We start from the raw sequence: 13,315 nt of genomic DNA, 5'->3' as shown, positions 1-13,315 counted from the left end.
TAGTCAGATAGACAGACATCAACAAACTCTCGGATATCTGCTCCAGTAATCCTATTAGGATTGTCATGAAGCTCGTTAGATATGGAAAACTCAGGTATATAGGTAGTCATACAGACCAACAGACAGAAAGTTAGATAGACAGACATCAAGAAACTCTCGGGTATCTGCTCCAGTAATCCTATCAGGATTGTCATGGAGCTTGCCAGAAATGGAGAACTTAGGTAGATAGACAATGACATGCAGATAGAAAGAATTACAATCAGACAAATTTTCAGATATACTGGTTAACATTTAAAAGATATCCAATAGTATGAAGTTTTATCCAAAGCAGATTAACCAAAAAATATTATTCAGACAAAAAAAAACAGATAATCAGAAAGATATACAGACATACATACAAAATAACATAAAGACAGGAACAAATGCTGACCGAATGACATTAGAAAGAATACAGACAGAATTCCCATATTCGGGAAAGACTAAAACAAACAACTTAATATGATAAGTAGATAGCTAACTTTTGTATTGACAAATTTCATTGATTTAATTAATTCAAATTATATTTTTCAGAGCATACCTACAGAACAACAAATCAAGACTAGATTTATCAACTCTTGTTTTGTTTAGCTATCAACTATCCACTGCTTTGTCTTACTTAGGTAGGTATCTATTAATATATTAAGTAGATTTATCAACCCCTGCGTTGTATCAATAATACACCACTTTAAAAACCTTATGTAATGATTTGGGAGCGACAACTCAATTGCACGTAAAACAGCCAAGCATACATTTAACAACATTAGAACTAATAATTGTACTGTTTTAGAATCCAAGAACTTTGTACACCGTGATATTGCCGCCAGAAATGTTCTTGTTTCTGCCCAGGTATACCAGGGATAGATGGATAGATAGATTTTAAGATATTTAGATAGACATACATACAGAGAGAGACTTAAAGACACCTTGTTAAAAAAATATTTTTAAAAGTAAAACACATAAAGAGACAGAGATCAAATAGAGTAGACAGACAGACGGAAGGACAGACAGACAGAATGACTATAAGACCAGGGATAAGGGATAGGAAACCTGGCCATAAATTAGGTCTCGGCCTGGTTTTGAAAGGGATCATGCAACTTTTACCATTTGCCTAATTTAATGACCTTACTGGCGGACGGCTCATATTGGCTACCGCTCTAAACCAATAGTGTTCTGTGATTTGGGCTTGTTTTGTATCAACCAATCACCAATTGGCGGAGCCAATTGGTGATTGGTTTATACAAAACAAGCCCAAATCACAGATGGCGGAAATTTTAGAAGCAGACAATTCTTGAAAAAATAATGATTTCGTCTGCTACGAAAAAATAAATATAAATGGTGTTAGATCACATTAGTTTAATTATTAAATCTGCTTAGAGTAAAACATTAAAAAAGGGCCACATAGAAAAAACAAAAATAACGGGATTATTTTTTTGGAAAGAAGGTAGCTACGAATTTTCATTTGGTAGTTTATAAATTAGATGTTGTATTTTGAATTTTAAAAATTTAGTACGGAATTGATACAACACCTTCACCCTAATTTTTGTACAATACAACACAGTACAGATATATCATTACATTATATCCAGTATAGTATCCAAAGAACCTGATAGAATGTTACCCAAGTGCATATTTATTTATTTATTTTGAATTTTAATTAGCAATGAAATTTTCAAATAAAATATTTACTCATTAATAAAAATGCAAATAATACAAACTAAAATCTGTCTGAGGGAAACCCAACGATAGCTTTCTGACAGTTCAAATTACCAAAGTAAAAGATAAAAAAATTTGGGAGAGAAAAAAACCTCATTTTAACAAAAGCCATTAATATATAGGTTTATAAAAAGTTATGTTTTTTACTTTAAACTAGCTACCTGAATTTGATTCTATACTTTATCTACACACACACACACAGCTTTTTCATTAGCATTTTATACGAACCACTGCGCTATCCCAAAACTGGTTTATTAGGCTAGAAATAGGCCTAGGCTTGAAATAGGCCTGAAATGATATTTTCCTACGTTTCCCATCCCTTATCCCTGTATAAGACACACAAACAGACTGACAATCAGACAGACAAATTTACTGACAAACAGACAGACACACAGATAGGCTGACAGACAAACAAACAGACAGACAAACAGATTGACTAACAGACAGACAGATAGACAGACAAAAAAATGCACACAGACATAAAGACAGAAAGACAGTTAGTTAGACAGATAGAAAAGTAAGAAATCGATAAAATATTTTTATTTAGGATTGTGTAAAATTGGCTGATTTTGGTTTGTCGAGGCTTATAGAATCTGATACTTATTATAAGGTATTTATAATTAGTATTCTTTTAGTAATAGGCTGTTTGTGTGTCTTTCTTTCTTTTGTTTTGTAGACTTTATATCTTTTTATATAAAATAGTAAGCCTTTTATACCTGTAGCGAGGGATCTTTACCGTAAAGCTTCTTATAGGTCCTGAGATGGATAAAGCTATTTAAATTTATGAATAAGTCTTGATATGGTTTTTGGCTATTTTTCTGTCCTTCCGTGTTTCTTCAAATATAGAGCTTCTATATGCCAGGGGTGCAACCGTTAGTTTTTGATATAGGAAGATTTGTGTGTCGTGGCTCATGATATAACTTATAGCCTTATTTATTTGAAATTGTGTATTATTGCAACACTATGCAGATATGACAATATGCGGAATTAATTGCACACCCTCCTCCGTTGATTTGACAGTTGAAAGTTGTAAACATTAGCTGAAAAACTTTTAACAACAATTGTTGCATAAATATAAAAGCCACCGAAACAGTAAAAAATGTCCGACGCGTAAGGTTGTGGATTTATGTTTGTCCCTAATTATGGATGGGTGGAGATTTGAATCTTGAAATCTGTTGAAAAAAATGGGTGGAGTTATTCTTGGAAATCTAAGGTGATGGGAAAAACTAAAAATGTTTAGCCTTTCCTGATTTGATTCGGTTTATTAATGATGCAAACAAATGATTTGTGCTTAAGGAAAAGCAAATTTGTCTGGAAGTCATTATTGTATAATGGTTATGCCGCTTTATTGGATGAGGCACTCCCTTATGAAACTATTCAGACCTATTTGCTGATTTATGTGCACACCCATTCTTTCTCAGTGCCTAGCTATTGCATAAATACAAGATTGCATTTTCAGTAGCAATACTCAATAAGTATGTCTGTCTTTATCTGACATTTCTCATTCCAATTCTTCTATTTCATACTTACTCTGTATAGGATAAGACAATGGACGATAGGTTAATGTACATCCCTAATTATGACAAAAAAATACACCTTAAGCAAATTAAAATTATTGGTTGAAAAGTTTAGAGTAATTGTTAGTTTGTACCAAGAAATCAAGATTTACTCAAAGTAACCCAAAGTCTTTAAACAAATGAATGAAAAATTTGTTTCTATACCCTTGAGTACTATTAAAATTGACTGTCCATGTCCCCTCCCTCCCTGCTTGACCAAAAACTTAACTGAATTATTATTTTGCTTATTCCATCAGTGTAAATAATCGATCTTGATAAATTTTTTTTATAGTTTCGAAAAATAAAATTTCTAGGACGAATTAAAAATGATTAAGATTACATCCTTTTTGTAATCATCTATAATACAAAGTAGTACGATGTCTGTCTGTCTGAAGCTTAAGATCTCAGTAACCACTGAACCGATTGGGCTCTACTCGTCAGGGAATATACCTACTGGTCCTGGGATGGGTTTAAGCTATTTTCTTGGTGGGTGGGACACCCCCCAACCCCCCAAAAAATGAAAAATACCTCGCCCCCCCAAAAAAAAATTCTTTTTTCTTTTTAAAACTGAAATCAAAAAAGGGAAGGGGAGTTAGACTACCCCCCACCAAAAAAGAATTCCCCCCCCCCCAAAAAAATTTTTTTTATTTTTTCTTTTTAAATCTAAATAACACCTCTTGATTAAACCTCTTAGGGCACTCTAGAGGCTAGGGGCGAAGCCGCTAGTAGTTTTTAAATTGTAAAGTGAAAATAAATGAAAGTGAGAATGGTAAATGAGGGATTTTTTAAGTTTCATTATTTTATTCAACGATTGTTTAATCATATTCATCTTTAAATTGTTCAATATGCTACAATTGGACCTAATTGATATTTCAATGCAATTGACTTTTCAAAGAGTATATTAAATACTAGAGACTTCGTCCGTGGGGGGGGAAGGAATTTTTTTGGTTTTTTGGGGGTTGGGAGAGTCCCTTCCCTCAAGAAAAAAAGCTTAAAACCACCACAGGACCATTAGGTATATTCCCTGAAGAGAAGAATCCAATCGGTTCAGTGGTTACTAAATAGATCTTAAGCTTAAGACGGACGGACAGACTTTGTATTATAGATAACTAAAAGGAGATATTTATTAGCTAACATTTTTTGCTATTGTTTATTTTTCGATTTTTGTGCCTTTTTCTACTATTTAATTATTACAATACATATCCCTCTCCGTATAAATGACCGCATGTGTCTCTCTGTCTGTCAGTCAGTCAGTCAGTCTTTTCAATATCAAGAAAACTTATTTTTAGCCCCAAAATTTAGAAGAAAAACAAACATATTTAGAACTAAATTTTTTAGCTGCGAGGGATAATTTTAAATTTTTTTAGTCCTTGATCTTGAAAGATTTATTTTTGATATCCTTCGCGTGCAGGGATCTAAAGAGATAAGACAATGGCCGATAAAATTATATACATCCCAAATCATGATCCACAAAATTACCCCACTGTAAATTGCAATTAGTGGTTGTAATGTTCAGACACTCAACTTAATGAACCAACAAATCGAAATTCATAAAAGTCACCACAGTTGTTGAACCCAACAAATAAGAAAACGTTATAATGAAACTTTGGGGACTAGTGTAATAAACAGCCCAATGTCTCCTCCCTCACTAGGAATTATTGGTGGAAAAGTTTGGTCACTTTTCAACCAAATCAAGAATCAATATTACCCTCAACAGTTTCTAAGCCAGTTTTTTATAGTAGTATTAGATGGGGAGAAGGGGAGTCAGCCCCCCTCCATTTGAAATTTATTATTTTAAAAACAAAAACAAAAATTAAATTGTTGGGTCAATTTTTTCTATGGACGATTTCATGAGACGGTGGTTGTATCCTCCTTAAAAATAGCCGTAACCCTTCCCAGGACCTATGCTCTGTAACGATCCAGCGGTTACCGCGACTGTTTTGTTCACATAGACAGACAGACCAGACATCCTGTTACTTTTACATAAGGATAATTTGAAATTCTAATCTTTAGGCATCCAAAGGAAAGCTGCCTATAAAATGGATGGCTCCCGAAAGCATAAATTTCAGAAGATTTACAACCTCAAGTGATGTTTGGATGTTTGGTGAGTGTGGGTTTAAATCAGGGATCTAAGGGGATAAGACAATGGCCGATAAATTTATGTAAATCCCCAGTTATGATACAAAAATAACCCATTCTGTAGATCATTATCAGTTGTTGAAACGTTTGAACACTCAACTTAATGAACCAACCAGTAAAAATCCATTGTTAAGCCAACGAATTAGAAAACGATATTATAAAAATTTGGGGTCTTATAATCATTCAAATGTCCCTTCCCTCCCCGGGTTAAAATGCATAACTTCTTCTATAAATACTATTTGTGTACTTCATTACTAAAAAAGATAATTTGCTACGTCCTGAAAAAAATCCCAGGCTACCCTTGGTTTTCCTAATCCTTACATCCTTACATAAATATAAGTGACTAAAAACTTTTGGGATTTTAGATCTAAAATACATTACTTTCAAAAGGTTTCGTGATTATAAAGAAGTATTTATAGACTCTTTAATAATTTTTGGTAGGTAATAGTTATTAATCGTATCGTATTATAGACAGCTTACCACGGTTTAAAAACATTAAAATCAGTTTTGTTAGCCCCGAGGTGCCTATGGCCTGGGCTAAAAAAATGGTATTTGTTTTATGATTTTATTTTAATATTCTTGGAAAATTGTCTGTAATACGATGTTATTTATGATTTTTCAATGTGGCTGAGAACCAGTTCTATTCAGTCCAGCGGATATTAACCTGTTTCTAATTTGTAGGTGTGTGTACCTGGGAGATATTGATGCTGGGTGTTAAACCTTTCCAAGGAGTCAAGAACAGCGAGGTAAGTCAGGGATCTGAAGGGATAAAACAGTGGCCGATAAATTGATGTACATACCCAATGATGATACACAACATCACCACTTCTGTTGATTACAATTGGTAGTTGGAACGTTTAGACACTCAACTTGATAAACAAATTATTAAAATTCACTAAAAGTCCCTAAAGTTGTTAGCCCAACAAATAAGAAAACGGTGTTATAAAACTTTGGGAACTAGTGTAATAAACAATAGAGGGTGTATTTTTAATGATTGTCAGTCACCTTGAAGGGAAGCACCATGGCAAATATAAAACTTAGATATTCCAGTATGGCTTGGAAACCGATTGATATCCGGTGGATTAGAACCGGTTCTCAGCCATACTGAAAAATCATGTATAGCATGGTATTACAGACAATTTTTCACGAATATTAAAATGAATATCATAAATTTATACCAATTTTGTTCGCCCGGGCCTTCGGCCCCTCGGGGCTAACAAAACTGGTTTTAATCTTATAATTCTTATTTTTAATATCCGCTGAAAGATGTATATGATACGATGCGATAAATAACTATTTCAGGTGATTGGGAAGCTGGAGAATGGAGAAAGGTTAGCGCTACCAGCTGGTTGTCCGCCCAGACTCTACAGTCTGATGTCTGCCTGTTGGGCATATGAACCAAGTAAACGTCCAACTTTCCAGGTAAACTACCCAAAATTACCCATGGTTCTAAAGGAATAAGACAATTGCCGATAAATTGATGTACATCCCCATTAATATATAACACATAAAATTTGCTCTTCTATATATTACAATTACTAAACAAAATATTTGGACACTTAAATTCATGATCTAGCCAATCAAAATTCAATAAAAGTTGTAAAGCCAACGAATAGTAAAGCGTTATTTTAAAACTTTGGGGACTAGCCCAATGTCCCATCCCTCCATGAAATTAAATTAACCAATAGTCCAAAATAAATATTTTATTAATATTTTGAAAATTTTTCGAATAGGCTATCATTCTATCTAATTTTTCTATTTTCTACGCCAATTAAAATAACAGAATGTGTTTTTCTGTTGCTTTTGACTAGGAAACTGTAGTCAGACAAAATTATTACACTGTCATCTGTAAACATTTTTTAAAAAAGGTGTTCTGACGCCCAACAAAACAAATATAAACTAAACAGAAAATGTTTAAAGTTAATTCTAAGTATATTATATTTGTTATATTGTTCTTTTATTGTATGTTAAAACTTTTTAATTTATATATTTTTAAAGAAATGTTTTTTTTTCAATTTTGCTAATTTGAAGAAAAATAGGTTATTTTGTTAAAAAATAAAAAATAGGAGGAGTTATTTTGTCTAGCCGTTAGTTTCTTAAATATGATGTAATAACTAGCAGGGATCTAATGGGATAAGACAATGGATGATAAATTGTACATACCCAATGATGATACTCAAAATTATCCCTTCTGTTGATTACAAGTGGTTGAAACGTTTCGACACTCACCTTAATGAATCAACAAATTAAAATTCAATAAAAGCCCCCAAAGTTGTTAAGCCAACGAATAGGAAAACGATGTTATAAAACATTGGGGACTAGTTTAATAAACAGCCTATTGTCCTATTGAAACCATAATCTTCATTGGAATCGCTAAACTTTCTAGTGCTTGTGAAGATTATAAATATTTTTGCTCTAGATAATGTTTATAATTTTTAGGAAATCAAAGGAACGTTGTTGGAAATTCGATCTGAAGAAGAAACTTTGGCCCAGAATAAGAAAAATAATTGGGGTAAGTCATTGTCAGGCAGAAAACAAAATTGTAAGTAAATTTGTTGCAAAACTGATAAATACACGATACTGCTTAAGGACATACTTGCATTTTCAGGACTTGATTTTAGAGTTGCTTCGCTCATTACATTTTACCTTGTTGTAAAAAAACAACATGTATAAAATGGACGTACGGACTTTTTGCAACACTTCCTAAATCGTACCTTACTGTAATAGGAATCATAATGCACAGATTAAAATCGATATAATGATTTTAGAAATAGATATTTTCTATGAATAGTGTAAAAGAATAAAATTGTTTGTAATCAAACTTGTTTTTTTTCAGGAAAGCACGATGAAGAGAGAATGTCCAACATCACTACAGCAAATTTAACCTCAAATGGGGGAGGAATAATGTCCAGTAGTGGGGAGTACATCACCCCCCACCTGAACCACACCCACCCAACAACACAGGTAAACAAACATGTACCCCTACACCCCTCCTCAGCCCAACACAACACCCAAATAACAACAAGCCACTCACTAAGTAATTCCCTAATATCAAATAATGGTACTAATAATATGGAGGGAGTCACGTCCTACCTAGTTGCGTCTAGCCCCGAGGTGCTGACCCAGTTGTTACGCGAAAACGAGAGCCGGGGAGTGGATTTCAACCCCTCGCTGTACACACAACCCGCGAACGCACTCAACACAACCAAAGTTGAATTTGCAAGCGGTGGCAGTGTCAGAAACTCAAATTCGCCACTCTTGCCACAATCGCCGTTGCCGCTGAACAAAAGCAGCCATTTGCGACATTACCTCCAGTCTGCAACAAGCAGTCAGCAGCCAATGTCAATGCCGCCCGCCTTTACAACTGCTGGTGGTAGTCAGGCGCAAACTAACACCACAACTCGAAGCCAACCTGGATCCGGCCATTCCACGCTTTCTCGCTCCGGATCCTACGGCGCTGGATCGGGCAGCGGCGGGGGCGGCGGTTCACTGGAGAAACGTGTGTCAGCCTGGCAACAGCGGGGCAGAAAGCAATCGCTGCCGGCGATGGCCACTGCGTGTTTGGCTGCAAATTCTGGTGGACTTGGAAGCAGTCAGGTTCAGGTAGAGCTGTGCCTGCGGATGATGGTAGCATACCTGGAATTTGGTGGCTGGAATCATAAAATATTCTGAGAAATGATAACAGACAAAGATTAAAATACAAAAAATATCAACGTTTTTTTTTTATAAATAGATCTTGTTATAATCAAAACAATGTAGATATGGAAAGTTTCATGAGTGACCTTATAAAATTACGTCTAATTCCATCTCTTCTTTAAAGGTTTCCTTTTCTGCTTCTCCTCTCATTCTTCCTTTTTTTATGACATCACACACGACACTTTCCGTATCTCACAAAAAAATCTTTGTCTTTTATTTTTGTATGCTTTTCAGAATACTTTTTCCTAATTTGAATTGGTGATGGTTGGTAAATCTTCTTCTCTATCTTCCTTAAAATCTACCTTGAAATAGGCTAAATCCTTCAATATTTCATAGGCTAGCTTTCGAGCTTACTTAGGCTTACATTTATGTATATAAATGTAAAAGACCTCGGTACTCCAACTTTTAGAGCTTAGAAATTTTAAAGGATTTGGCCAAATATCTTCTTCATTAAGAAAAATATATGCATAATAGAATATAGTTTTTTAGATAAGAAAACATAAAATCTCATTAGATTATTTTAAAAACTGTATGCTAAATTTTGACACTGGGTCATTTAGAATGCATGTAAATGATTTTACTTTTTTTCTAATGAATGTTATAATACAGGGTGCACATTTGATTGAGATTTCACATGTTTAAAAAAACACAATGACTTTTTAAATTTTAAGCTGACAATTTAAAAAATTAATAAATGTTTTAAGATAATCATAAGCAGATTGAATGTATGTTCTTCAAATGAACCACAATTAAAAGGGGTACCCTTTAGAAATAATTAGGTGATGGTAATTAAAATATGTTTTATATATACAGTGAAGCTTCTTCTTGGATTTCTTAATGAAACCGTTTTAACTACCAATCGACAGTTTACTGCAATAGCTACGTTAAACGTTACATTTTTCTGCATGTCTTTGATACCTCTAATGAACACTTTATTCAAATAGAAACTTCTTTGTATTTATATATTTATAAATTTTAGTCACGCGAGGCTAGCGACGAGGAAAATGAGAGAAATCGGCAGCAGTTAGCCGCTAAGCTGCGACATCAAGCACAGCTAGAGGAGGAGAAACAGCTGATAGCCAAGCTGCGCAGCCAACAGCAGCAAGAGGAGGAGAAACAGCTGATAGCGAAGCTGCGACAGCAACAGCTACAGTCAGAGGAGGATAATAAGTGGCTTCATCATGAAGAAAATGGACTTGTAAGTTTTTTTTAGATGAGGGTAGCCCAGGGATCTAAAGAGATAAGACAATGGCCGACAAATTGATGCACACTACCATTGATTGTACAAAGAATTGCCCCTTCTGTAGATTACATTAAGAAGTTGAAACATTTGGACATTCAACTGAATGAAACAACCAATCAAATTCATCAAAAGTCCTCAAAGTTGTTCAGACAACAAAAAAGAAAACTTTATTATAAAGCTTTGAAGATTAGTGTAATAAACAGCCCAAATTCCCCTTCCTCCCTGCATTTTCATACTTTGTATTTTTACTGCAAGTTAGTCAAGAACAAAAACTATGTATTCCTTTCTAAAATAACTAGCGGCTGTGCCCCTAGCATCTAGGGGCCTTATATTCGAAGGGATATTGAAGGGCAGAAAAATAGCCTAAAACCATACCCAAACTTATTTATAAAAATAAAATAGTCTAAAACCATCTAAGGATCTATAAGAAGCTGTACTGTAAAGGAGAATCATATAGGTTCGAGATCCTTCGCTACAGACAAAAAAGGCTTACTACTTTATATTATAGGATAAAAAAGTAAAACGTAAAAAGACTCCTGAAATAAGTAAAACAAATAATATTAGTAATGCGAATAACGAAACGTATTTTTTTTTAGAAGAAACGATTATCTATAACCCAATCCTTCGGTTCTGAACATTCCGACTCTAGCGATGGTATCATGTTCTCTGGGGGCGGGGGTGGTCAGATTGACACCCCTCCCCGCACTCCTCTGGATCGTGACCGCGCCGCTAAGGAGCGGTCAACCTCAGCAGCAGCCATGGACCGGGATCGGTCGTCGACTCCGCAATCATCAGGTTCCGATGACCGACAATTTGTTGTAAAGGTATGTCATGATTTTCGTGATTTTTTAAAAGTTTATTTCGTTGTTGGTATAAGCTGGCGGTTTCCTTTACAAGTAAAAAAATATTTTTTTCTGAATAAAAAATATCATCCATATCAAGCTACAGTTTGAGTCTTGTAATATTTTCACTAGCGAAAAGTATGGAGGCAAAATTGTCTTTTTTCAAATAAACTTTGTTATTTTCTATCAAATATTACAAGTTTTCTTAAAGGAAGCATGCAAGAAATACCACGCTTTAACTGATGAAAGACTGCCACAAGTAGACCAAATACCCCAAATTTGAAGCCTTCAGCTTCTATAACAAAAAGGTTCTAGGCATTTTAAAATGACATTTTATGTACAATGGAAATTTTGAAAGAATTGCAATGCTCATGTTGAAAACTTTAAAATTAAACTACGTGGCCTAGAAACAAAATTATAAGCTTATTTTTGTCATAAATTTAGGTTTCCAGTAACTAATTATATTTTTACAATAAAAATACCCATTTTTATAGTCAAAAACATTAAAAAAAATTAAGTTTTACTTGCGTTGTACCGAATGTACTGTAGCCAATCAGAAGGCTGAATCAGCTTAACAACCAATCACAGCTAAGCTTGTAATAGTTTACCCCTTTGTTTCCGCTATGATTTTCGTTTAAAAATGCAATTTAAATCGAATTTTTTTCATAGATTTTGACTATGAAATGTGGTGTTTTTATTGTAAAAATGTAATCAGTTACAGGCAATCTAAGTTTCTGACAAAGATAAGGTTATAATTTTATGTCTAGGCAACGTAATTTAATATTGTTTTTTCTTTTATGAGCATTGGAAATCTTTCAAAAATTCCATTGTACATAAAATGCTATTTTGAAATGCCTAGAACTTTTTTGTTATTGAAGCTGAAGGCTTATAATTTGGGGTATTGGGTCTTCTTGTGGCAGTCTTTCAGCAGTTAAAGCGTGTTATTTCTTGCAGGCGTCCTTTAATAGCATTTATAAATGTATCAAAAGTTTATATTTGATGTCAAATTTAGCTTCAATGCCAGTTTTTTCTTGTAGAAAATGGAGCCGACTCCTACTGCGGTGCTTGACCGGACAAATGACCGGGTGTACGACGCCACCACGAATGTGGTGAGAGCGGTCATGGGTCTGAGCCAGGGGGTTCAGGCACACCAGGCCACCCAATACCTGGACCTCGTTAAAAAGGTAAGTTTCGGTGCTTTCCCTCTCAGTGCCTTTTTTTGGCAACCACCCTATCCCCTTAATTTAAAAAAAAAGAATGTTAAAAAGTTAAAAGCGGGGGTAGAGTTAATTTTCACAAAGTCATAAACAAACAATAGAATAATTGCCCTTACCCAAGTTTTCAAATTGTTCATAAATAGGGGGGGGGGGGGGCTCAGTGATCAACAAGTACTTTGAGGAATGTTCATAGTTAAAATACATAGACAAAGTGACAGATCATTTAGAAACAAATAAATAAAATATTATCTTATTTTTTAAAATATAGTCCATTATAATGAAATTGATAGAAAGCCTCTTGTTAGAAATGATGAAGGTTTAGGGAGGTACGGGACATTGGGCTGTATATTAACCTAGTCCACAAAGTCTTACAGTCTTGGTTGGTTCATTTAGTTGAGTGTCTAAACGTTTCAACCATTAATTGAAATCTACAGATGGGTTAATTTTGTCAATTTATCGGTCAATGTCTTATCCCTTTAGATGAATATACAAGAAAAAGACAGATAATAATATCATGTTTATAGGTTGGGTTTGACCTGAGGGAATTATTAGCCTCAGTTGACCGGCTTATACCAGACTTTCCACCAGCCAGCCATAGACAGGTACTGTAGTTATTCAAATGTAATATATTTTTTTCTATTTTTCTATTTTAAAAAAACGCGACGGCATAGAACCATACTACACAACAAGAACAAACTAGTTCAGTAGAAAATATATTTTGCTTTATTCAAGCCTTATCAATGCTTTAAAGAATATCATGCTTTATGCTAGTTAAAATTAATACATAAGTTTAACAAAAATCGGGTGGAAAATATTCAGAATGAAATCTTTTTGCTTTGAAAAATAGCATACCTAATCGTTTGAGAGTTT

The 13,315-nt window shown here is 34.2% G+C and overlaps 1 protein-coding gene across 10 annotated transcripts in view; it reads left to right on the top strand.

Annotated features, from left to right (window-relative positions):
* Fak (protein tyrosine kinase 2 Fak) overlaps positions 1–13,315 on the top strand; it is a 277,400-nt gene that overhangs the window by 260,551 nt on the left and 3,534 nt on the right. For 7 of the 10 annotated variants that reach the window (XM_080164516.1, XM_080164515.1, XM_080164511.1 and 4 more), the window contains 12 exons: positions 571–659; positions 827–885; positions 2,300–2,362; positions 5,322–5,412; positions 6,129–6,193; positions 6,750–6,869; positions 7,887–7,959; positions 8,284–9,050; positions 10,123–10,341; positions 10,983–11,210; positions 12,266–12,412; positions 12,970–13,047. In XM_080164516.1, the coding sequence (XP_080020642.1) occupies positions 571–659; positions 827–885; positions 2,300–2,362; positions 5,322–5,412; positions 6,129–6,193; positions 6,750–6,869; positions 7,887–7,959; positions 8,284–9,050; positions 10,123–10,341; positions 10,983–11,210; positions 12,266–12,412; positions 12,970–13,047 (1,999 nt within the window). The remainder of the gene's footprint in view (positions 1–570; positions 660–826; positions 886–2,299; positions 2,363–5,321; positions 5,413–6,128; positions 6,194–6,749; positions 6,870–7,886; positions 7,960–8,283; positions 9,051–10,122; positions 10,342–10,982; positions 11,211–12,265; positions 12,413–12,969; positions 13,048–13,315) is intronic. The other 3 variants (XM_080164514.1, XM_080164513.1, XM_080164510.1) reach the window with 2 other exon arrangements.

Source organism: Acartia tonsa, chromosome 6 (genome assembly GCF_053477335.1).
Source record: "Acartia tonsa isolate MP-2025a chromosome 6, ASM5347733v1, whole genome shotgun sequence".
Taxonomy (NCBI): domain Eukaryota; kingdom Metazoa; phylum Arthropoda; class Copepoda; order Calanoida; family Acartiidae; genus Acartia; species Acartia tonsa.
This window is presented reverse-complemented; position numbering and strand designations above follow the sequence as displayed.